Raw genomic sequence first — 22,228 nt, forward strand, 5'->3', positions numbered from 1 at the left:
TTCTTTACTTCTCTCAATGCATTTCAATACCGTTATTCAATCCCAAGATCATTATTTTGAATTACATGAACAAATATCCTTCCTGGGCATAACTACTTCAGTTGAATTACATTTCGGGTCATCCCTGGTTACCATTACAGCTAAATTAAACAAAATCTTCGCAGATCTGAGTTTTTAGGCCTGCAAAATGTAACCGGTCTTTCTACACATGAATATACAAATGCATACACAACAAACTTGCTTCGGAAGTGTACATTTCTAAATTCCTGTGGTTTAACTTTGTGTTCTTACTGGGAAAACCTCTATTATGTTCGTCATCATTCGTATAACACACTCGGCTAAAACATGCACCATGTTACACACGACTGACACTGTCCCAAGAGTAGTAGAATAATGACGATAATGGCAATAAAAACGAAGCAGCAAAAGAAAATACGGGAAAAATAAGATTGTTTTCCTTTCACGTCCTCATCCAATGCGTATTCCCTAACGTCACTATAATAAACATGCACAACACTGTGCACTACACACGACATCAACACGTCTCACATTGCCTTGCGTTGATAAGCAACGATCACTGTTAAAGTCAGAGTCGACTTTAAAGTGAACTTTACATCAACTAATTTATGTAAGTGTGATGGAATATTGCATGCTGTTGCAACCATCAATCACTTGAACCGCGTCCAACAACTTCATAATCCCAAGAAGAGACGAAAAAGACTTTGTCCTCCACGATAAACCTGCGTGTCGCGCATAACGAAGATGTTTGCCTTGCGGTCGTACCAGACCATTCTTGGCTCGCCCGGCCAGAGATGAAGATAAATAATAATAATAATAATAACAACTATTATGATCGTAAAAATAATTTAAAAAACAAATAATTATAATAATAAAAAATAACTTCGGTTATTCCAGCGAACTCGTAAGCGAACGCCAAGCACACTATAGCAAGACCTCCTCTTCTCGCAACACTGCTGACGTAAATGCAGCCAAAATAACGTGACGCCATCTGATCTATCTCAAGCACGCACTCCCTCCGCTCCATTCCCTCGTGAGGAGACATGATGATCGCGTCTGCATGCGTAAGTGTTCATATGTATAAGTGCGTGTATGTGTATGTGTGCGTGCGTGTGCGTGAGAATGAGTGAGTGATTATGTGGGTGAGTGTGTGTTTTTGTTTAGTTTCTGTTTGTGTGTTTGCGCGTGAGGAAGGTGGCAGGGAGAAGGAGGGAAGGAGGGAAGGATGGAAGGATGGAAGGAGGGAGAGAGTATATCCCTGGAGAGTACGGGCACCATGAACAGCGCCCGGGGATGGCACTCGGGAGCCCAGTGGCACGCCCCCCTCCCCCTTTCCCACAGGTACCGTCGCCACCAGGAACTGCATAATGATGAGCCAGATCCGGGAGTATCATTCCCATGCCCAAACACACAAGCACACGAGGCCTCAATCCGCGCCCTTTCTCGGCCTTCTCGCATCTTCTCCTCTTCGCAACTTCTCGCAAATCTCATTTTCTCCGAAACACTTGGGGTTCCTGTCCGTATTTGGGCGAAAGGCGATCGAGGCGGCCGAGGCGGCGATGCGCAAATAAAAATCGGAGAAGGCTGAAGATGTGTGTGTGTGGGGGGAGGGGGGAGAAGAGGAGTAGTGGAAGGAGAAGAGGAACAGTTGGGATAGAGGAGGGAAAGGAGGGGAAAGAGGGGAAGGAGGAGAAGGAGGGGAAAGAGGGGAAGGAGGAGAAGGAGGGGAAAGAGGGGAAGGAGGGTAAGGAGGGGAAAGAGGAGAAGGAGGGGGGAGAGGGGAGAGCAGGAATGGGAATGGGAATGGGAATGGGAATGGGACTGGGAGTGGGAGAGGTCACCCTCGAAGGCGTAATCAACAAAAGCTAGGACCCTCCAACCCATGAACCTCTACGATATACTTTTACGCTTTCGAGAAGAATCCAAATATGAGCTGAGGCTCATTAAGTCTCTCCAAGAAGAAGTGGATAACACTTTTCCATTCCTCCTCACCCCCCCCCCCAAACACACGCCCACAACAAAACGACCTCCGCCCAAAGATCCCGCCGTCTAATACACAGGGGCGAGGCGGCACTGAGCACGCAAGCCGAGACTGTTTTCTAGCGAGTAACATTATATCGCTATCCTCATCATTATCTGCATCCTCCCCCCCTCTTCCTCTTCCTCTCTCTCTCTCTCTCTCTCTCTCTCTCTCTCTCTCTCTCTCTCTCTCTCTCTCTCTCTCTCTCTCTCATTAACACGTCGCTGGCTCCTTTGTGTCTACGATTATACGTCAACAAACAACCAATCAATTTCTTTCGTTCTCTACTCTTTTCCCTCCTATTCTCTCATATCTTCTCTTCTCTTTTCTCCGTCTTCTTCTCTTCTCTCGCCTTGCTTCCTGTGACGACCTGTCAGACTCGCATCCGGCCCTTTAACTCTCCTGTGCCGGAGTCTTGTCTCTACGTCTGTCCGTTTCTCTCGCTATCTTCCAATTCGCTCATACCTCCCCGATTCTTCGAAGTGTTTATTTCGAAAAAAAAAAAAAAAAAAAAATCAATCTCTTTAACAATCATCTTCCTACTTCTACTGTCCATCTTTCAGTTCTCAGATTTCTGCTCTTTCTTTTCTGCGGTCCTATATAGAATATGGATATCTTCCATTCTCTCTCTCTCACACATACACACATACACACATATATGTGTGTGTGTGTGTGTGTGTGTGTGTGTGTGTGTGTGTGTGTGTGTGTGTGTGTGTGTGTGTGTGTGTGTGTGTGTGTGTGTGTGTGTGTGTGTGTGTGTGTGTGTGTGTGTGTGTGTGTCTTCTTTTTTTTGCATATCTCCATATCTTCATTTCTTTAGCACCCCTTTCATCCTGTTCTCTTCTCTTCTCCCTTCACTCACCTGCATGGAGCCAAGCATTTCTTAATATCATTCTCTTACCTCTCTTCTCTTCCATTCCCTCTCTCTCTCTCCTTTCACTCTTACTCTATCTCTCTCTCTCATAGATGCTCCTTCCCAGTCGTGACACGCAGATATTTCTTAACAACAAAATCACTAATGAAATGCTGTCGTGACCTTCATCTCCCTGCCATCATCATCATCATCAACGCGTATCCTCCTCCCCCGCTTTTCACTCTTCTCACTTCCTCTCTTCCCGACCTTCTTCTCTCTTCCTTATTCCTTTTCGTTCAATCACTATGCTCTACTCCCTCCCACCTTTCTTTCGGGGCCTCAGAGATCTTCCCTGTTCTCCTATTCTCCTTTCCCCCTCCTTGTAGACCTTCCTTTCCGATCTCTCTCTCTCTCTTTCTCTATCTCTATTTTATTCCGTTTCGCTTTTACCATTATCCTTTTCCCTCTTTCGCTTTCCTTCTCCACCTTCCTATTTCCAACTCTCGTCTCAAATAAGAAAACAAGTAACGACGACACGACACCGTCATCATGTCTCTCGCCTAGGCCTACAAGAAACGATGCAAAGAAGGGTTCCCGTCCCTTCCCGCCCGTGTCCCACACACAACGCCGTACTTGCGGTTTCTCATATCACAAAAGATTAGACTGTTCCCTACTGAATATTTTTCGAATGAAAATGAAGATGATGATAATGATGGTGGTGATGAACGAAGGGAATGCAAACTTCTATCATAGACCTTGATCTGAGATCAGAAACCTACTTAAACCAACCCCCCAAATCCATGAATGAGACGAGCTTATTAGATATCCTTTGACATGGTAGGCACATTTTAAGCGTGAATTGCACACAGGTTGGTGTCCTCAAGAGACCAAGAGACCAAAATCAATCTATCTACCGGGAGGATTACTACCCACGTCTAGCTAACTGGTACTTCGGCCATGGACAACCCATAAACAATATTTTTTATTACAATTCGTTAAGAGAAGTCTTGCGTACATTTAATTTACCAAGTAACAAATAAAATAAATAAGCCGGGCTAATTACCCAACATCCTCCGTTATACACACACACACACACACACACACACACACACACACACACACACACACACGTACAAATTAAGAAAATCAAAATAATAAATACTACTAGAAAACATCGACAGTGACACAAAACCCGATCTCTTATTTTTGGTGTTTTAATCTAGGAATATAAATGCAATCATTCCAGAACAATATATTTGTGCTTAGATGTACATCAGAAACGCGACCTGACTAAAAGGATGAAAATACGACAGAAGAGAGCTTGGTAATATATAAATAAATAAATGCATATTACGTACGTGTGATGAGTGTGTGAGTGTGTGAGTGTGTGAGTGCGTGTGTGTGAGTGCGTGTGTGCGTGTATGCGTGTGTGCGTTCGTGTGTGTGTGTGTGTGTGTGTGTGTGTGTGTGTGTGTGTGTGTGTGTGTGTGTGTGTGTGTGTGTGTGTGTGTGTGTGTGTGTGTGTGTGTGTGTGTGTGCGCGCGCGCGCGCGCAATTGTGTGTGAGTGAGGAGGGACACAAGTAGAGAGATAGAGAGAGGAGGAGCCAGACAGGGAGAGAGTGCAATGTAACCGCGCAGTAAAGAAACTGGAACGGGAAACGTTACCTTCTTAAGGTCTCTCAGCGTCATGGCGAGCAGCGTGTAGTCACCCGAGCACTCTTGCACACTGGATCATACCTCACACTACAGAAACACTTCCTTGTCAGCGTCACTTTTTCGAATCGCGACCCCCTCCCTTCCAGCAGGCGTCGGTGCCGGTGCCCGGAGCAGTGCCGGGGGCAGTGCCGGGGGCAGTGCCACGGGTCGTGCGGCGGGCGACGGCCTCGTCAGCGCACGCAGGAGGCGGCCCCGCCGAGCCTCGCAGCCGTGCAGTAAAAGCTGGCGCCACGAGTCCTGGCTTTCTCCAGCTCGCACGCCGTTTTTGCCGCCACACGTGTTGCGTCGGCCGGCACAGTTACACGCACAAGACCTGCGCGGCGTGTCCTTGCCAGCGCACCGCTCCGCAACATCTGTTTCCAGCCGTTCCCGACACGGCGCTCCGCCACTGCTCCTCCAGTCAGTCGCTCACCGCAACACTTCCTTCACTTCCTTCACTCGCTCTCCGAGTCGCCGCCGCCGCCGCCTGCCACTCCTGCACTGCCGCCTTCCAGACCGCGACGCCGCTTATTGACAACAATGGAGCGCATCAAAACAATGCTATTTCCCAAGAGGCCGCGCTCACCCCTGGCACCTTCGGGTCACGCAGGCGTACGGACGCGCACGGTCACACGGTCCCAACTCCCTTCTTGCTGTACGTAACTATTTTTCCAACCACAATTCTCGACTGCGAGCTGGGAGTGAGAGGGATACGGGGGATCCTAGCACAATAGCGATCCGAAAGGACGCTCCGCTGCCGCCGAGGGGAGGGAGGGAAGTACCCACGCTGGAGAGCCGTCCCACACTGACAGTTGTGCGAGGCTCTCCTCACCGGGGTCCTACACTCCCTCCTGCCCTCCTCCTCCTCCCTCCCCCTCCCTCCCCACCGCCGTCCCAATCAACCTCCTGCCGCCAGCACTCCCTCACTCCTTCATTCCCTTATCTTCCCGATCTCACCCTCGCCTTGTTCAGTCCTATTACGCACCCTGTGACGCGCACCCTTGCCCAAAACCCTATCATATTCGACGGCGCGAGGATACAAAACGCACGCCCCGAAAAGCGAGCTCCTTGGCCCACGCCTCGTAATCTCGAACTAGAACCCAGTACCCTATGTTTACCATGATCTCATTCCTATCATCCACCCTAATGTAATCACCCTTCCGAAGCCCTACTACCGTTCACCCTGTCGCAGTAACCTCAGCCAACACCCTGTAATATCCTTCCTCCTCCCCGGACACTACCTCGCTGGAGGTAAACAAGATCCGCCCAATTACTTCACCGACAGACGACGGACGCGCAGCCACAGCAAGCGCAAAGAGAATAACGTACGCAAATTCAGAGGGGAAAAAGGTAAACCGAAAAGAATGGGGGTGAGCGAGGCCAAGCACAGGGGGGAGCAGAGGCCCCCCTAGCAGGACGCGGGTGCACGCCCTGTAGCACACTAGCCCGCAGTTCCCGCTACGTCGCCGCACAGCGCACCTGTTCCCCAAGACTCCGCCCTCTGTGACTGTCTTCAGGGGAGGCTCGGAGGCAGGGTCACGGGGCGATGGCCCCTCAAGGGTGGGAGGTCGGCTGGGAGAGGGAGAGGGAGAGGGGGAGGGGGAGGGAGAGGGAGAGTAAAAGAGAGTGAGTGAATAGAGTGAATAGAGTGAAAGTGAGAGTGAGAGAGAGAGAGGGGTAGAGAGAGAGAGAGAGAGAGAGAGAGAGAGAGAGAGAGAGAGAGAGAGAGAGAGAGAGAGAGAGAGAGAGAGAGAGAGAGAGAGAATTATATTTGCGAGCGTTCTCGGGTTAGCCGGGGCCTGGAGCCAGAGCCGAAGTATCTGGAAGCGAAGGGAGAGAGCCCGAGAAGGGTGCACAATGCGACGTCTAGCAGCTGGTGGTAGCCACCTGCCTACTCGGCGGCACGGGCGGGCGGGCGGGCGGGGTTTCAGTGTTACTAACCTTAGATGTGATTGTAAGGTAGATCGGGTGGCGCGGATCGGGTGTCCGACAGCATTACCGACCGGTGCTGGAGTGATAGTGTGGGGGTCTTGTGACACTTCTACGTTTTTTTCTTTCTTTATCCTCTCTTTTTCGTTCGTTCTCTCTCTCTCTCTCTCTCTCTCTCTCTCTCTCTCTCTCTCTCTCTCTCTCTCTCTCTCTCTCTCTCTCTCGCAAACAAAACAAATCAGCCCGATAAAAAGGACGACCTACAATGATGCCGCCTACGATTTGTCTTGCACGGAATAATCACTACACACGAGGATTACCTCCTCATGTGCACCGCTAAGCTCAAACAGCGTAGGCATAAGCATACGCAACCGCACGTAAGGGCACGCACACACATATGCGTACATATTCTCACACACACACACACCAAGACAGAGGGCTTTGCTCAAGGTCGTAGTGTCCAGGCCCTCTCCCGCCACTGCCCCTCCCTCCCTCCCTCCCTCCCTCCCCCCTTCTCCTCCTCCTCTTTACCTCCCTCTTTCCGTATTTGGTATGCTACGCACACGGCACACGACCGTCTCCTGCCTTTCCACCATCGATGACCATCTTCGTAACCCCCATCACCGTCGTCGTATTACTATCGCATCTCACAGTTTCGTTATGCGCGGGTACATACATGCATGCATGCACACAAATCAAACAAACATCACACGCAATTACATACGCATGTACAAATAGGCACATGCACATACACATACATACATACATACATACACACACACACATATAAAAACAAAAGAGAGACTACAATAAAACTTGAAAGGCCGTCACAAGTCACACCTGAGAGCTGTCGGGGCAGTTCACAGCCGTGGAACTTCCAGACAATGAGGACCAAGAAAAAAGTCTAGTGAAACACGGGAATTAGATCAAGATTACACTACAAAGAGCTACACTTGCACATGGGCGCACATATCTTCGCATATCGTATATCCATACACACACACGCACACTCAAACACATATACATACAGAAGTGCTTAATCATACATCATACACTCACTATCACAGTATTACACAAGCACACACTGAAAAGCACGTTAAAATACTCAACCCCGACGCGACAGACAGACAGACAGACAGACAGACAGACACAACACACGATCCCCGAGAAGCCAAACACACAGGGCGCCGCGCAACCAGTTCACACAAAATACAAGTCAGAACCCCGGAGGACCAGGCAGGACCTCGTCTACAGTTCGGCCGACGAAAAGGCATCAGTTTCATTGAAAGTAATAAGGATAACGGTGTTGCTGTTGTTGATGTTATGATGACGATGACGACGATGACAGGAAGATGACGACGACGACGACGACGACGATGATGATGATGATGATGACGACGATAACGATGATGTGATCATGGTCATGGGGGTAGTGATGAGGATAATGATGGTGACGGGGACTAAGCTCTTTAGAAAGACATCAATAGCACAAATCGACGACACTATCAGATAACCAGTTGCAGCAACTGTCTCATTGAGGAGACGCCAATTAACAAAACTGACAAGTGGACTCCCTCACACCTACCCTCCCCCCCTTTCCTCCTACCCACTTACCACTTACTCCCTGCCTTCCCCCCTCACACCCCTCCCTCCTACCCCACGAAGGCAGCCGGTTCGGTAAATCGTCAGTTTCTGTCGAAGATGACAATTTATTTTTCCGATGACGATGACGTACGTAGTTGGGAGACACGTGATTTATCTTGATGGTGGGGTTGGGGATGTAAGACCTTAGAGAGAGAGGAGGGGAGAGGGGAGAGGGGAGAGGAGGGGGGAGGGGAGGAGAGGAAAGGAGAGAAGAGATGTAAGATCTTAAAGAGAGAGGAGGGGAGAGGGGAGGAGGGAGAAGAGAGAAGAGAGGAAAGGAGAGAAGAGATGTAAGATCTTAAAGAGAGAGGAGGGGAGAGGGGAGGGGAGAGGAGAGGAGGGGAGAGAGGAGAAGAAGAAGAGGAAAGGAGAGAAGAGATGTAAATAGATCTTCTCGATTTCATGAAGGCACCACCAAAGAACTTGACTTCTCAAACCGATAATCCTCGACGCAAAAAGAGTGTCGCATTCGAGGCTTGAAAGCAGAGCAGCCGACAGTCAACATCCCTCCCCCCCACCCCCCCTTCCTCCTCACTCATCGCCCCGACCCGACCGACCGACAGACAGACAGCGGCGACATGCAACTCGCTCAAGGGACAAACAACAAGCACCTCCGACACACGCGACCTTCAACCGTGCACTCCTTCCACATAAGGTTCAAGATAGCACACCAAAGCAAGTGTCAACCGTACCTACGGCATGCGCGGGGAAGAATGAGCGTTCAACGTGCAACCAAAAACTTTTAGGTTTTATTAAGCGTCTCGTATCTTGGTTGGAATGGCATTTTAAAAGTTCCAGATGCTTTTCTTTTTTCATCATGGCAACAATGGCCACTTCAGTGTGTAGATAAGAGGAAGAGAGGAAGAGGAGGTGGTGAGAAAAGAAGGAGGAGGTAAAAGCGAATAAAGGTATGGTATGGGCACATAACTCAGACCCAACACCAGATACCTCTTAGCCGAGGCATCTCAACGGTGACAAAACAAAAGTAGATTACACACAACCTGCCCCCCCCCTACACACACGCACAAACGGGAATGTAAAACATGCATTATACCTACAACAACATACGACCGACGACATAAACAAAATGAACTCCGATATCCGACATGGCACGCGCGACCGACCACGTTTACGTAACGCCGCGACGGAGGATGCTGGCGACACTTACATCACAACTCACTCGGTCTCTCGTTCCTGTGGTAGGCGTTCCTTCCTCGGATCCTCCTCCCATCTATCAGTGTGTCTAACATGGCGAGGCTCGAGGCGCAGTGAAAATATTCTACTAAAGTCTTATTTTCGCCAAGAATGACCATAATCAATGGAAATATTGTGATGATATCAATAATGCTGATGAAGAGAGAGAGAGAGAGAGAGAGAGAGAGAGAGAGAGAGAGAGAGAGATGGGTGGGTGAGGAGGGGTAAGGAGATGGATAGGGGAGGAGGAGAGAGAGAGGGGAAGGGAGAGAGAGGGGAAGGGAGAGAGAGGGGAAGGGAGAGAGAGGAGGAGGAAGAGAGAAGGAATGAGAGAGGAAGGAAGGAAGAAAATAAGATTGGGGAGGGGAGGTGGTCAGGAGAGAGAAAAGAAGGGAGAAGGAAGAAAGGTAATAACGAAAACAGGGATGACACGAGGGATGAAAGGAAGGAAGGAAGAAGCGAGGGAGAGAGAGAGAGATCAAACCAGGGAAAGATACACGTGCCAACAACACTTAAAGGCGAAAATCCACCCGGCGAAGCATGCTCCCATCATCTCTACCGACGTCCCCACAGGGCAAAATCCGCGAAATGTATCGGCTGCACATCCGCCGGAGGGCCAGGGCCGGATGCGACCCGCGATGCGAGTCACGTGATGTTCTTGAGGTATGAATGGCAGGAAGACGGAGGGAAGGTGAAACGATTAAGTTCAACGAAGGAGAGATTAGGAGAAAGAGATATAATGAGAGAGAGGGAGAGAGAAGAGAGGGAAAGGGGAGGGGAAAGGAGGGGAGGGGAGGGGGAGAGAGGGGAGGGGAGGGGGAGAGAGGGAAAGAGAGGGGGAGGGGGAGGGAATGGGAGAGGGAGAGAGAGAGGGAAAGAGAGGAGGGAATGGGAGAGGGAGAGAGGGAGGGGGAGGAAAAGGGGGAGGGAAAGGGAGAGGGGAGAGGGGAGAGGGGAGAGGGAGAGAGAGAGGGAAAGAGAGGAGGGAATGGGAGAAGGAGAGAACGAGCAACCCTACCTTCCAATATTCCTCGAAAGCATGCGGCTTCCCCCTTCACCCTCCCTCCCCCCACCTCAAACCACCAAAACAGCATGGAAGACAAGCATAATTAGGCTAATCACCCCCCCCCCCTCTCCCTAACAATCCCTTTCCTCCCTACACTTTACGTTGACCTCTGACATCGGTGACCTTAACCCGGCCACGGCGCAGGCAAGAGCATTTGCAACAGCGGCTCATTCATATACCACTTTCACTCTCATGCGGTAGGTCTGTTTTTTTTTTTTTTTCAATATTCTATCATGATTGCAACCACGGGATAGGCATGCTCAATACCCGTTATCCTTGTCTAAATGCACAAAAGCTAATCGGAAAAAAGGACATTTCTAATCCAAAGTCCCAAGAAAATTAGCATATGCCTCCAGCCAATGACCGACCAGAGAGATTCCTTTCCAATCTATCTTCATCTCTCACCTTCCCCTACTAAAGCACCTGTGGCCCTATGAGCCACATGGCGGGGGGTGAGAGGATATAAAGGGAGATTAAAGTGGCACTGAAGGGGAGATCGGAAGGAAGACTGAAAAGGTGGGGGGCCGAGGTTGAGGGGTAATGAAGGGGAGAGACTGACGAGGAACTGAAAGAGTGACAAGAGTGTGCCTAAAAAGTGACTAAAGGGGAAGAGACTCAGGTGGCACTGAAGGGCGCCAGTGTCAAACCTGCGGCGGAGGTGCCGAGACGACCCGCCAAGGAGAACGGGTTCGCTCTCGCGGTGTTCTTTCAAACGCGCCCCGCCGCCGCGCCGATGCGAGGAAACGCCGACGGAAAAGAGGTCGGAACGAAAGAGATCTCGCTTTGCACATCTTACGTTTGGCAAGCATCGAATTCAGATGGTGCAGATGGTTCAAAATCAATCTAAAGGTTCAGGAATCGATACGTTTCAGCTCACGGGAAATTGTCAATATTGAAATCTGAAGGGGAAAAGGAACGAATTGGGGAATTACGACGCCATGTGCGCTGCCTTCAATGCTCTAATTATGGCTGATAAATTCAACTTTTATCATATATCATATCTTTGTTGCATGTTGGGTATTAAAAATGCAAATTCGCGACCGCTTGCATTTATAATCAATATGCCTAACGTTAAGTTATTCATTCATCCCTTCACTTCAACAAAATCTGACTCTTTTCCGACTACATCATTCAGGACACGGCGTCAATGTCCGTTCCGTGATCTGCTCATGAGCTGCACTTGCACGTCCATTGCATAGAAACCGCAGGGAAAGAATCTCCGGCTCGCGTTGCAGAGTCACGTTCAAACAGAGAATCGGTCACAACCGGGGCCATTCTGCCCCATATCCGTACCTCAGTTTCCTATTGTAAGTTAGTCGAGCAAAAATAATACTGATCAAAATATTTCCTATCGGGACACGGACAATACTTAATAAAAACGTTTTTTTCCCATCAGCAGTTGTAAAATCAATGTACATAAAAACTTTCCCACGCAATGCACAGTAAAACGAGACGGAGTTCAACAACAACGCGTAAAATAAAGACTTACAAAATTTATAATCTATAATACAATTTGCCCTGATTGGCCACTAAGCAATAACTGATCACATATTAATAACAATGCTCTCCCGTCTTAAAAAATACACTTGTTGTCTAGCCGCGATACAACAGCACCTGCTATCTTTTTTTTTTTTTCTTAACGCAGAGCCAATCTCACTCACAGATGTAGACCATGACGTAATCTGCTTGCTAAAACAGCCTGCACAATGCACCCGATGCATCGAACATATTGAAGATAATGCAAGTGGGAGGAACGAGGTCACCAACAGATGAGATCCTAAAGCATAGGGGTATCATAACAACATATGCTGTTAAATATAAGGATCATTTGCATAATTATTTCCCGACGTGCATTAGGAAAGGAGGAAAGAGTCACTGGGTCCCTGATATCAACTGGCTTATGATACTGCAACGATCCCACTTACCGTGCCATGGTGTCGTCGTGAAAATATTTTCTTGCACAATAAACATAAGGTCACATTCAGCCATACCCACTGGAGATAGAAAAAGACAGACATACACAAACACACACACACATACACACAAACAATGGTAGACAGGAAGACATATAAACATATTCACACACATACATTCTAGACAGACAGACTGACAGACAGACAAACAGACATGAACACAGCGTTACCTCGGTACCGGGGACGGCATCTGCCAAATCGTCACTTACCTGTAAAACAAAAGAAAAACACAAATTAATTATACAAAAATACACTTTTGCTTATACCTACGGGCGATGTTAACAATGTAATGGCATTATGACCTCAAACAGAGCCAAGCAATAGCAAGAAAACTGCTTTGCAATAATTGCCTGCAACTTAAGACTTCTTTTTGCTCCGTCTTGTTGCACGCATGGTCTTGGGCAACCATGCACCTTCACCACTTAGTAATGGTTAGATGATTGGAAGAGAATAAAGCTGTTAGTCAACATCCGAGACAAGGAGAATGAGGAGAAGGAGAAGGAGAAGGAGAAGGAGAAGGAGAAGGAGAAGGAGAAGGAGAAGAAGGGGAAGGGAGAGCAGAAAGAGTGAAAAATAATGACACTAAAATAAAGAAAAAAGAAAGAATCATCATCACCAAGTTCCAATACCGAATATTGCAAATAAAAACAAACAAAAATAAAAACACAACAACAGTAATAATAAACCAGTAATCACAATCATTAAAAAAAAAAAAAAAAAAAATCCCATCCACAAAATACACCTCTCGCTTCCGTCATGGCAAGCAGGCAAACAGGCAAGCAACGCGAGGCAGGGGAAACAGCAGTTCCTTTCTCCACCCCCGCTATCCGCTCCTGCCCCTGCTCCTACATCCAACGCCCTACCCCCTGCCCTCTATCCCGACCCCTACCCCTGCTCCTACTCCCTTTACCTGAACTCCTACCCTGCCCCTACCGCTATCTCTACCTCTATCCCCTGCCCTCTATCCCAACTCCTACTCCCTGTCCTTTACCTCAACTCCTACCCTGCCCCTACCGCTATCTCTACCTCTACCTCTATCCCCTGCCCTCTATCCCAACCCCTACCCCTGATCCTACTCCCTGTCCTTTACCTCAACTCCTACCCTGCCCTTGCCCCTGCCCCTGCCCCTGCCCCTGCCCCTGCCCCTGCCCCTACCGCTACCTCTACCCCCTGCCCGTGTCGCTACTCCTACCCAATACCCATCCCTCACGCTCGCCCTTTGAAACAAACGGCCAACTAGGCCATCAACAGGTAAAAATACATGAGACAAGGAAGTACAACCACCACTCATGTCACCCTCCCTTGCCCCCCTCCCTCTCCCATTCCCCCATCCCCAACCACAACCTCTCTCTACCCCTCCCTCTCGCCTCCTCGCCTCCTTATCTCCTTTCCCTCTCACCCCCCCGTAGTCCTCTCTACCCTCCCCCCCATCCCTAGCCCCGAGTTAACTGAGAACGAGGAAGAAACATCAATGAATAAAGAGGGGGATCAGGGCGAGCAGACGAGAAGCAGGAAGAGAGATCACAAGAATGCCTTTGAAGAGAGAGAGTATATGTGTGTTGGGGGAGGGGGGACATAGAGGGAGAGGGGGAGAGGGAGAGAGGGAAGAGAGGGAGAGAGAGAGAGAGAGAGAGAGAGAGAGAGAGAGAGAGAGAGAGAGAGAGAGAGAGGGAGGGAGAGGGAGAGAGAGAGAGGGAGGGAGAGAGAGAGAGGGGAGAGAAGGAGGAGGAGAGAGAGAGAGAGAGGGGGGGAGAGGAAAGGAGAGGGGAGAGGAGAGACAGAGAGGGAGAGGGAGAGAGACAGAGAGGGAGAGGGAGAGGGAGGGAGAGGGAGAGGGAGGGAGAGAGAGAGAGAAAGGAGGGGGGAGAAGGAGGGAAATTTCTACGCCATTCATATCTTAAATACACTGAATTACAAGAATACAAACGGTGGATAAATCAAACCCTATACGCTTTCTCCATCAATAAGCCTACGTATGCAAACTCATTTCCGCAATAAGTAATGCCAGCGTGTCACCAGCGAAGTGTATAAAAAGAGAAAGAAAAAACGCATAAACCACACACACACAAAAAAAAAACATATACGAAAAAAGAGAAAGAAGAGGAAGAAGAAGAAGAAGAAGGAAAAAAAACAGGTCACACCACCCCCCTACCAACTAGACCCAAATACATACCCACATAAATAATGACTCGAGGCACCAATAGTCCGCTCTAATTCACCTGACACTCGCCCTTATTAATAGCTGACGTCACATTTCGTATCACACCTGACACTTCAATCGAGGCCTCCTTCAGTCACAATATTTGAAAGATGCAACACTATATTACGGTGCCTCTTGTCGCATTTATTGCTGTCATCGCGAATCAATTGCAAGAAACGTAATCTAATAACAGATCATATTTCCGAAGAAGATAATTAAGAAGACGTTTAGGGAGGAGGAGGAGGAGGAGGAGGAGGAGGAGGAGGAGGAGGAGAAAGTCTAACAATTCTGCCTTGTAAAAAAACGGGGCTAAACGCGTCCACCTATTTCGGGAAAACTGACACGATACTACGGAAGTGAACTCAACATTCTGGGGAAAGATTTCTTTCTAGAAGGTATTGGGGCATCATGGTTCTCCGCGTTATATCCATTCGTGATGCAATAAGAATACTAAACCCCGGCGTTTTAATAGTTTTCCATATCTTTTATCATAAAACATTAAAGAAATCTAAGGGCCTTTCTTCGCGCCCAAGGTTTTTGCGCCAACAATTAATAAACATGTATACCCCCTAACCCCAACACACGCCCGCCCGCCCGCACACCCGTTGTTATATATATGCCTATAGAACCCTGCAAACCCACCAACCTACCTATCTACCTACCTATCTACTTAGCCAAACAGCCAACCAACCAACCCACTCCACCCACCCACACGCGTATAAAAGAAAACACCACTATCACAAGTTAGACTATAATACGATCACGTCCCACTCCCTTTCCAACCCCTTCCCCTCCCCCTCTTGCCTTTACACCAAATCAAAGCACAGGTGGCACAGACATGCACATGTGCCAACCCTCTTCACCTTGACACCACACTCCCACCTAAGGAACCCTTAAACATTCCTTCCTCGTGCTTTCTCATTCCTGAAACAAACACCCTTTTAAGAGTTCTTTTTTTTTAGCAACATGGCCACGAGCATTTAAAAAGAAAGTGTAGTATATCAGCGGACACTCTACGATCTACTTTTATCCATCGATCTATCTATCGATCAGTGTGTATTTAGAAATCTGTACCATAAATATATTACATACTTTAAACAACAGTAATAACAACAACGCCTCATTCAGATCGCCTACAAAGAAGACCAGAAACACGCTGGCAGAAACACTTAACATCGCCAGTATAACACAAGTTACATTAAGCTTGACAGTTAGTACACATACAAAAACGAATCTATTTATATACAAACGTACAACACACAGTTGTTAACAATCTATATCGGGGTGTTTGACCTTGGAACCACATCACGTTAAAAATAAGACCAAGCTAAAATTAATATATATTTTTTACAAACGTGAAAAAGCTATGATATAATTGGGTCTCTTCCACAAACAAATCAAACAATTCTGGGTGCCATGATTCTTTCCCATTACCTATAATTACAATAACGTTCAGACATGATGTATTTTCGCTCCGTGCTCCGTGTCTTTTCATCCGCACATATTCAATGGCTAATGCATATGAACCCCATCCACATCATAAGAAACCATAAAAGTAGATTACTAACCTTACAACCATGAGAATAAAACCTCTTTAGGTCCAAGATAATGTACTTGTATTATGAAAACCTTAATCCATTTTCACGTAAACACAGTCAAAACAAAAATAAAATATCTTCATCCTCGCCTGAAGGAGACCCCCTTCCCCCAACTATCACCCTTTAATCCTTAGAAAATCAAAAAGGGAAGAGCATTAAAAACACCCAAGAATAAACAAATTAAACCCCATTTTCCCCAGAGTCAACACCGTTCCGCGAAAACGCCGCCCTTACCAGAAATCTCGGCCGCAGAATCATGGGCAATTCCACATCAATTATTTGTAGATCAAGCGCCAGAAACTTCTATATTCCTAAACCCAACCGAAAACACACATAGGCCAGCTGACTAAACAAACATCCCGGAGGTTGTGTTGGCAGGTGGTGCCCGCACCGCACCGCACAGCACGTGACGTCATCGGGTGATATGGGCACTCCTTGGGTCGCCCCCTCTTCTTCCTCCTGTGCCCCAACCCCTGCCCTAGCCCCAGCCCCCGCCCCCCGCTCCCGACGCCACCATCGTCCGTGTGGTCAAAGTTTCATTTCACAAGAGATGCGAGGTACGAGACGAATGTCAATTTGAACAACAGGTGGCGGGGCATAATGGGTCATTGTGATAATACAGCAGGCCACCAAAGATTTCAGTGCTGAACAAAAAGTTGATCGGATACAGGCAGAGAAACTGGATGCGAAAAGAGCCCGTGTATGTATGTATGTATGTATGTATGTATGTATACATGCATTCATGTTTGCAGGCATATCAACATGCACAATCAAAACAAACATAATCCTTCGCTCCACCTGTGCCCCTTCCTGTCGGAATGAACAGCTGGCATCAAAGGCCGATATTCCTGCAAGCACAAACACCAACATACAAACAAACACATATCCGCACAAATAAACACCAAAACACACACACACACACCAAAACAAACACACACTCACCCATACACATACATACACATACACACACACACACACACACACACACACACACACACACACACACACACACACACACACACACACACTCACAAACACACACTCACACACTCACTCACTCACTCACTCAGTCTCACAAGACGAGATCTTCGGCGGGCCGGGAAGGAGGAGCCCTGCACCACCTGCGCCTTGAAGCTGGTCCAACCGCCACCGCACAACAAAGGCGAGCGAGATCTGTCAAACACGACCACCGTCGCCGCGAACAGATGGTTTCCTCGCCGCCCATGGAAGTGCCTAGTACCTCGCCTTCATGGACGGCGCGGGGACTTCAAAGGGCACCGGTAACCGCGAGAGGCATCCACCACGCCCATCAGCACGCCCAATGAGCCGGGCAGAGCCAAGCCCCGAGCACCTGCAGGACCTCCCACCACTCCAACCCGTAACTCTCGCCGTGTCTCGAGCAGCATCCCATTCCTAACACGTTAGAATTTTGCAATTACAAATCAAACAACAACAAAACTGAAAATCAAAAGGATAAAAATGCTACCTCCCCTCCCACGACGGCCAATACTGATAACACTGAAACTCCCGTCCGAATCCTACAAAGGCGAAGGATAAAAATACACATATACACCACCGTTAGACTATAGCAAGTACTGAGCACGAGATAAAAATCCTTAAAAAAAAAGACGCATCTAAGGCGAGACGAACCACATCACTAAGACAGGCACTCCGGTGCGTACCCAATACATCGAAACAACAAGTGCACAAGGTCGCGACCCAAACGAGCACGAGTAAACAAAGACAGACAACAAGAAAGCAAAAAGAAATACCCGCCGATGCCCCTCCGACTCCGTACGAGCACCGACGTAGAACGAGAATTCTACGCCTTCGGTAATAGATATGATAAAAAAAAAAAAAAAAAAAACAGCGTGGGTTGGGTTCTCTTGTTTTTCCGCCCTCTCCCCTTCACTCCTGATACCTACGCAGGCTACCATAGGTTTCGGAGTGACGGCTGGTAGAAAAGGGGAAAAGGAAAGGGAAAGGGAAGGGAAAAGGAAAAGGGAAGGAAAGCGATGGGAAGGGAAGGGAAGGGAAGGGAAAAGAGAGGGGACGAAGATGGAAGGGGAAAAGAAAGGGAATATGGGGAGGGATTAGTGGTAGGGAAAGGGGAAGGGTTAGGGGAAAATGGAGAGGAAGAGGGAAGGGGAAGGGAGGGAAGAGGGAGGAAAGGAACCAAAATAAAGGAAAACAACACTGAAAACAAGTAACGGGGAACGCAAAAGGGGAATGGGGAAGCGGGAGAAAAATTATGGGGGGGGGGGGGGAGAGGAGAGAGAGAAAAAAAAGGGCGAACTCAACGGCGCAAAAATAGCCCGCAAAGAGCCTTGACTGTAGGCATTAGTCATCATGTGTTTTCACCCGTCTGTTTACGTGTTCGGGGCTCCTTCTTGAGTGTCAGAGTCTTGCTTATGCTTTTACAACGGGCTTTATAGCTTTACATAGCTCGAGCGTCACCCGCGAGAACGCCCTCGCTCAGACCTCTATCAAACCCTATTTATCCTTTCCTCTCTCTCTCTCTCTCTCTCTCTCTCTCTCTCTCTCTCTCTCTCTCTCTCTCTCTCTCTCTCTCTCTCTCTCTCTGATACAATTTTATAATCCCTTTCTCCCTCCGCTTTGTCTTTCATCCATCCATCCTTATACTTCGTCCCTTCCTTCCTCTCTCCCACCCGTATCTATCTATCGATCTATTATCTATTTATCCATCTATATATCTATATCTATCATTTTATCCATCCATATCTCTCTCTCATCTTTCCCTTCGATATAATAATCATCAAAAAAATAATGAAATATAATAAAATCATGAAAAAAAAATATATATATAATAAAAAAACAATGACACTAACAACAGCAAAATAATAATAATAAATAATAAAAAAAAATAAAAAAACAGACCACGAAAACAACAAGAAAACAACTACACACAACAACCCCAAACAAAATAACCCGCAAGACAGCAAAGGTTCCAGCCAACATGCCCGCCCGCCCGCCTGCCCGCCCACAATCAGCTCTCGGTACTTCTGAAGCATCATCACATATGAATAAAAAAACGCACTTATGAGTATATATAGCGCGCAGGTGAGGCAGCAGACGACGGGGGCGATATACATAGAACGAGCCAGTGCCATTGCGACCCTACACTGACACCTGCCTGACAACTTGGGTCCCCTTCTCCATTATCAGTCTGTCTTTCTCCTTATCTCGGTTCTTTCAAGTCTGGTTTTCAGGTTTGTCTGGATGGGTGTTTGTCTTTTTTTGCCCGTCTATCTGTTCCTGATCTCTGATGGACTATACATAACTAAATACAAAAACAAATAAATATTTAAAAAAAATAGAGAGCTTCCACGCAACACAACTTGAACTAGATTTCGATATAAAAACACAGAACCTCTAAGCAAATATTACACATAACTACAACACATCGCAATTACAGAAAAAAAAACATACACATACCATGGTACCACTAATATGTATATATACTAACAAAAAAACCTGAGCTTCAAACGACGTTCTGCACACATAATTAAGCATAACAAACTTGATAAAAATAACTCTGCATCCTGGGAATGAATTAATAAGTTTTCTATTCAACAACATGAAAATAAAGTCTGCCTATATATGAAAATCAAAGAAGTAACCATTACTCTCCTAATATTTCAAAATACATTAAGACAATGATTCGTATTCGCTGGACTACTACATGTTCAACAGGGTAGCATTCCCACAGCCCAACCCTCGCAGCGAGTGGCAACTGGAAGAGGCCCTGCCGCACGTCCCTCCCACAGCAGAAAGAGGACTTACTCCTGAGTTCGAACCGTAGCCAGAGGAGAGCGAGGATGTGGATCCTACAGACTTGGACCGGCTGGACCTGATGAAGCCCTTGGTGTTGGAATAGACGGTGCCATAGTCCCTGGAGTATGCCCGTGGCACCAGGGTTGACGATGGCAAGATGGTCCTCGTATATTCGCTCTTGTTTGAGTTACTCCTCCTGACGGGATGGTTGGGGGAGTCAACGCCGCTACTGCTTGAGTCGCTGGATTCCTGCTCCAATCGACTGAGGCGGCCATTGGTGGACAAATGCGAAATCCGGGTCGGCGAGGAGCCTCGGGAATACAATGAACGGGTCGTCCTCGACGGCGAGCTGCCCCGTGAGTACGCACTCGAGTAGCGGGGCACGGAGCTGCCGCGGTTGTCACGGGGCAGAGACGTGGATCGGTTCAGGCGGCTTTTACTCGTGCCATAATAGCCTCCGGCGCTCCCGCCGTAGTTCCCGTAGGAAGAGTAGGAATGTGTCGAAGGGGAGTACGAAGAGTATCCTCCAAGCCCCCTGGAACCATAACTGCTCGACAGAGGCGACGACAAGAGGGAAGAACTATAGCTGCCCGTCCCGTAGTGACGACGGAAAGACATCTTTTCGCCAGCGAAAGCAACTGTCACGAGCCACAAAGTCACGGACACCGAACTTAGGCACAGCACAGAACACAATTCAAGTTATATGGCACCGCAATATTTCGCAAAGCACACTCTTCTCAACGCCTTCGCTTCTAGTATCGCTTCTTGTTCAGCTACCGGTTCAGCGAGGCAGATTCTCGACTTCTTCCCGTAGAAACGCTTTGTTCCGTACCAGCGGCGCCGCGTCTATGGACCTGGTGAGTGAAGGCACCGACGAGGGGAGAGTGAGGGCGCCGAGGGGAGCCGAGGTATAAAGCGAGACGCTTGGGGGCCGGGCTAGGCCGGGCTTAGGGCGCAGATCTTAAGGTACGGTGCCAGGAGAGCGCGTGTGAACGAGGGGGGAGAGGGGGGGGTAGATGGATGTGGGGGATGAAGGGAAGGGTTGGGCGGGGAGAGGGGCATCTGGGCAGGGAAGGGAGAGGGATACGTAGATACACCTGTGCCCTGTCTTAGGTAGGTAGGTGTAGGTAGGTAGGTAGCCTTCCTTTCTCTCTGTGCCCATGCCCGACCATATACCCACTCCCCTTCCCCGGACGCCCCCATCCGGCCCCACCGACACTCATGCACACCCGCCTCCTCCCTCTACAAATAAACAGACATGCGTCACCCGGTCCCTGATATATTAATTAGTTCAAGATCGTTGCAAGGAAGACGAACCAACTGTCTCATTAGTCACGTCCCGATACACTCCTCATTCGCTGCGGAGCCTTTCCGCGAACGCCATTCTCTCTTCACCAGAAAGCCTATGCCCGGCGCGGGGGGCTTCCTTCCGCCGCTGCCAGTCCATCTCCCCCCTCCATCGCAAAACAAACGCTAATCAGCTATAACGCCCCGAAGGAAAAGGGTAGGCATAGCACTGGTCATGGCACCAGACGAAGCCTAAGACGTGAATGCAACTGCCAAAGATCGTCATTTATAACGAGACCATATCCAGTTTAATACCTCGTCTAGGAACATGGCCTATATATCAACAGTCGTAAACCCCAAAGTTATATTGGTATATTCTATTTGCATTATCAGAATCAGATTCCCCAAAAAACAAAGCACTCGAAAGACTCTTTATCACCTGAAATCAACTCTTACAGCATTCTACTTTCCGACTTCCTTAGGACCCTTTCATCTTCAAAGAACCTACATCATGTTTTCGCCAAAAGTACTCGGAAAAAGAAAGCCGTGATCAATACCTGCTTCTGACAGGTGTGTCGGTCACATAAGACATCAAAAAGCCACGAGGTATACAGGAGGAGAAGGGGGGGGGGGGAGGCGGCGTCAACACAAGGTGAGGGCCACGACACTGTCGGGGTTGGGTCTCACTGCCAAGAAACGCCTACTGTGAAAGAGGGGAAGGGGAGGGTGAGGGTGAGGGGGCGAGAAGACGGAGAGAGGGGAGAAACGGAGGAAGAAAAGGGAGAGACGGAGAGAGGGGAGAAAAAAAGGGAAGAAAAAGGAGAGACGGAAAGGAAGAGATAGAAACGAGGAGAGGAAGAGGAAGAGAAAAGAGAAGACTATAAAGGAGGGAAAGGAGGAGAGGCAGGATGAGGGAGAGGATAAGAGAGAGAATGAGAGAAAGAATGAAAGGCCG

The 22,228-nt window shown here is 48.3% G+C and overlaps 1 protein-coding gene across 24 annotated transcripts in view; it reads right to left on the minus strand.

The window, feature by feature from the left end:
* The window catches only part of Mbs (Myosin binding subunit), a 179,787-nt gene that overhangs the window by 11,392 nt on the left and 146,167 nt on the right, over positions 1 to 22,228 (minus strand). For 7 of the 24 annotated variants that reach the window (XM_086538357.1, XM_086538345.1, XM_086538354.1 and 4 more), the window contains one exon: positions 12,564 to 12,602. The exons of the other annotated variants lie outside the window; for them this stretch is intronic. In XM_086538357.1, the coding sequence (XP_086394483.1) occupies positions 12,564 to 12,602 (39 nt within the window). The remainder of the gene's footprint in view (positions 1 to 12,563; positions 12,603 to 22,228) is intronic. 24 annotated transcript variants of the gene reach the window in all.

Source organism: Penaeus japonicus, unplaced genomic scaffold, assembly GCF_977035675.1.
Source record: "Penaeus japonicus unplaced genomic scaffold, GWHDUDI00000001_assembly GWHDUDI00000007, whole genome shotgun sequence".
In the NCBI taxonomy this organism is placed as follows: domain Eukaryota; kingdom Metazoa; phylum Arthropoda; class Malacostraca; order Decapoda; family Penaeidae; genus Penaeus; species Penaeus japonicus.